Source organism: Chiloscyllium plagiosum, chromosome 6, assembly GCF_004010195.1.
Source record: "Chiloscyllium plagiosum isolate BGI_BamShark_2017 chromosome 6, ASM401019v2, whole genome shotgun sequence".
Lineage (NCBI taxonomy): Eukaryota > Metazoa > Chordata > Chondrichthyes > Orectolobiformes > Hemiscylliidae > Chiloscyllium > Chiloscyllium plagiosum.
Genome location: NC_057715.1, coordinates 118414294 through 118418317, shown reverse-complemented (window position 1 = coordinate 118418317; position 4024 = coordinate 118414294). Strand labels below are relative to the sequence as shown.

The 4024-nt window shown below is 46.5% G+C and overlaps 1 protein-coding gene across 1 annotated transcript in view; it reads right to left on the bottom strand.

Moving 5' to 3' along the window:
• Positions 1 to 645: 645 nt before the first annotated feature.
• Positions 646 to 4024, bottom strand: part of fhip1b (FHF complex subunit HOOK interacting protein 1B) — a 69232-nt gene continuing 65853 nt past the window's right edge. The window contains exon 11 of the mRNA XM_043692571.1: positions 646 to 1504. Within this exon, the coding sequence (XP_043548506.1) occupies positions 1209 to 1504 (296 nt within the window). The 3' untranslated portion in view covers positions 646 to 1208. The remainder of the gene's footprint in view (positions 1505 to 4024) is intronic.

The window sequence follows — 4024 nt, the reverse complement described above, 5'->3', positions numbered from 1 at the left end:
GTGGGCGCGAGTCTTGCACCTCCTGCGGTTGCAGGGGAGGGTGCCGGGAGTGGAGGTTGGGTTGGTGGGGGGTGTGGATCTGACGAGGGAGTCACGGAGGGAGTGGTCTTTACGGAATGCTGATAGGGGAGGGGAGGGAAATATATCCTTGGTGGTGGGGTCCATTTGGAGGTGGCGGAAATGACGGCGGATGATACACTGTACATGGAGATTGGTGGGGTGGTAGGTGAGGACCAGTGGGGTTCTGTCCTGGTGGCGGTTGGAGGGGTGTAATGAAGTAGGTTTAATGAATGATGATAAATGAGTAAAAGATCCCCAAAAAGAGTGAGTTTGAGAGGGAGAAACTTGGGTCAAAAACAGCTATCCTAAACGTAAACCAGAGTAACTCAGTAAGAATTAGTGCAGAGTTAATAATATGATTAATTACTACTTTTACTACTTCATTACTTTTGACAGACTCCTGCTAACTTTCTACCCAGCTCCCTAAAGCTGCCTAAGTCTTGGTTCCTGAATTATAACTTTCTTTCGGTCTATTGTCATTCAGAGCAATGTAACCACAACTAGTGGCTGTTCACAATGCCCCTCCAGGGTGCTCTGCAGCCCCTTTCAATGACATCCCCCACCTTGGCACCAGTAAAGCAACACACCATTCTAATAACATTAAAAAGTGAAACTAAATGCAATTTGAGAAGCTGTGTTTTTTTTTAAAAAAATATTTCAACATTTACACAGCAGAAATTTCTGCATAACATTCATTGATAAAATGAGTGTGTAAATTTGTCTCTCTTTGAATCTACAGTTGGATCCAAGACACCCGGAGATTGATCTGTCTCTCTCTCTCTCCTGCTCTCAACCTTCCAAACATGCAGCTCAGTCCAGAGAGAGGACGGTGATATGGTTTTTTCTTGCACAATGCCCAGTGTGAGACGAGTCTCAGCAATCAGTCAGAAAGCACTGAAGTGAACCACTGTCAGCAACGCACTGTGGAAACCTGATGAGAATAATTGAGGAATACATTCTGCCTCCAAATGCCGATGAAGAACTCTTTGGAATGAAGTTTGGAACTTCTGTAACACAATGTGTTGCAGAGTCAGATGTGTTATTTACAGATTCCATGGTTACTATTAAAGGAAGCTTGTGTCATGCTCCAAGTCAGTGCGAGTACTATGTGCTAACTGGCTGCTCCTGCTCTCCATATTCTCCAGCTGTCACTCCTCCTTGTCATCCAGTAAGAAGGGAGACGTGACAGTGTGTTCCTGAGCGATGGCTGCTAGCTCTTTAAGGAACTCCGAAAAGATAAGCGAGCAGTAAACAGCATTCTTCACCCGTAGTGCCTCATTTTGTTTCTCTGCCGAACTCTTAAAGATGGAGCTCCCAGTGAGTGCGTGCAGGACCTGCCCCTCTCGCACGTGCTGCAGAGCTAACTGGGCAGCTTGGCGGGCCCTTGTGGGACTGTTGGTGTGGCGCAGGATCAGCTCACCAAGGGAGGGCTTTCGACTCTTTACTGAAAAGTGCCAAGGGAAGAAAAAATCCAGTTAAAGAACCAGCTGTAAACTCAAGACTTATAACCTACCCATTAAAACCACCTTTACCTAGACTCGTTAAACCCGCCCACACATGCTCTGATTAAATCCAGGACTGATTCGGTGAAAAGACAGGATTTTTCATTCGTTCTTGGGATGTGGGTGTGCTGGCTGGGTCAGTATTTATAACTCATCCCAAAGTGCTATGGAGAAGGTGGGGCAATCATAAACGTCATTGCCACTGGACTAATAATCCAGAGACAACTTAACATTCTTGAGGTCACAGGTTTGAATCCCACCATGACAGATCCACAAGACCTTAGGATGTGCAGAATTAAGCCCATTTGGCCCATCGAATCTGCTCCATCATGGCTGATAAGTTTCTCAACCCCATTCTCCTGCTTTCTCCCTGTAATCTTTGATCCCCTTACCTATCAAGAACCTATCTATCTCTGTCTTAAGTGTACTTAAAAGACTTGGCCTCCACAGCACTCTGCAGCAACAAATTCCAAAGATTCACCTCTGGCTGAATAAATTCCTCCTCATCTCAGTTCTAAAGAGTCATTCCTTCACTTTGAGGCTATGCCCGCAGTTTGTAGTCTCTCATGGTAGTGGAAATGCCTTCTCTATATCCACTCCATCCAGGCCTCGCAGTACCCTAAGTTTCAATCAGAACCCACCCCCGCGCCCCCACTTCTCCCTATTCTTCTAAACTCTATCGAGTACAGACAAAGAGTCCTTATCTGCTTCTCTCATGACAAACTCTTCATCCTCAGGATCTCTTGTAAACTTCCTCTGGATTCCCTCCAATGCCAGCACATCCTTCCTTAGATGCAGCACCCAAACCCACTCACAATATTCTAAATGTGGTGTGACCAGAGCCTTATATTGTCTCAGCAGTATATCGCTGCTCTTGTATACTAGCCCTCTTGAAATGAATACAAACATTGCATTTGCCCTCTTAACTGCCAACCGAATCTGCATGTTAATCTTAAGAGAATCCTGAACAAAATCTCTTGTCCCTTTGTGCTTCAGATTTCCGAAGCCTTTCCAGTTTACAAAATAGTCTTTTCTATTCCTCCTACCAAAGTGCATAACCTCACTTTCCTACATGGTATTCCGTCTGCCATTTTGCCCATTCTTTTAGCCTGCCCAAGTTCTTCTGCAGCTTCCCACTTCCTCAACACTACATGCCCTCCACCTTTAGTGGACGGCACAGTGGCTCAGTGGTTAGCACTGCTGCCTCACAGCACCAGGATCCCAGGTTCAATTCCAGCCTTGGGCGAGTGTCTGTGTGGAGTTTGCACATTCTCCAGTGTCTGCGTGGGTTTCCTCCGGTTTCCTCCCACAGATGTACAGGGCAGGTGAATTGGCCATGCTAAATTGCCCACGGTGTTAAGTGCATTAGTCAGAGGCGAAATGTGTCTGGACGGGTTCTTTGGAGGGTCGGTGTGGACTTGCTGGGTCGAAGGCCTGTTTCCACACTGTAGGGAATCTAATCAAATCTAATCTATTCTATTCTTGTGTCATCTGCAAACTTAGCAGGAATGCCCTTTGTTCCTCCAACTAGGTTGTTAATGTATGATGTGAATAGTCATGACCACAACACAGACTCTTGTAGTACTCCACTAGTCGCTGGCTTCCATCTGAAAAAGACCCCTTTATCCCCACTTTCCGCCTTCTGCCAGTCATCCAATCCCCTATCCATGCCAGTACCTTGCCCCTAACACTGTGGGGTCATAGAACATAGAAGAATACAGCGCAGTACAGGCCCTTTGGCCCTCGATGTTGCGCCGATCCAAGCCCACCTAACCTATACTAACCCACTATCCTCCATATACCTATCCAATGCCCGCTTAAATGCCCATAAAGAGGGAGAGTCCACCACTGCTACTGGCAGGGCATTCCATGAACTTACGACTCGCTGAGTGAAGAACCTACCCCTAACTTCAGTCCTATATCTACCCCCCCTTAATTTAAAGCTATGCCCCCTCGTAATAGCTGACTCCATACGTGGAAAAAGATTCTCACTGTCGACCCTATCTAAACCCCTAATCATCTTGTACACCTCAATCAAGTCACCCCTAAACCTTATTTTCTCTAATGAAAACAGCCCCAAGTGTCTCAGTCTTTCCTCATACGATCTTCCTTCCATACCAGGCAACATCCTGGTAAACCTCCTCTGCACCCGTTCCAGTGCCACCACATCCTTCCTATAGTATGGCGACCAAAACTGCACACAATATTCCAGATGCGGCCGCACCAGAGTCTTATACAACTGCATCATGACCTCAGGACTCCGGAACTCAATTCCTCTACCAATAAAAGCCAGTACGCCATATGCCTTCCTCACCGCACGATTTACCTGGGTGGCAACTTTCAGAGATCTGTGTACATGGACACCAAGATCCCTCTGCTCATCCACACTACCAAGTATCCGACCATTAGCCCAGTACCCCATCTTTTTGTTATTCTTCCCAAAGTGAATCACCTCACACTGA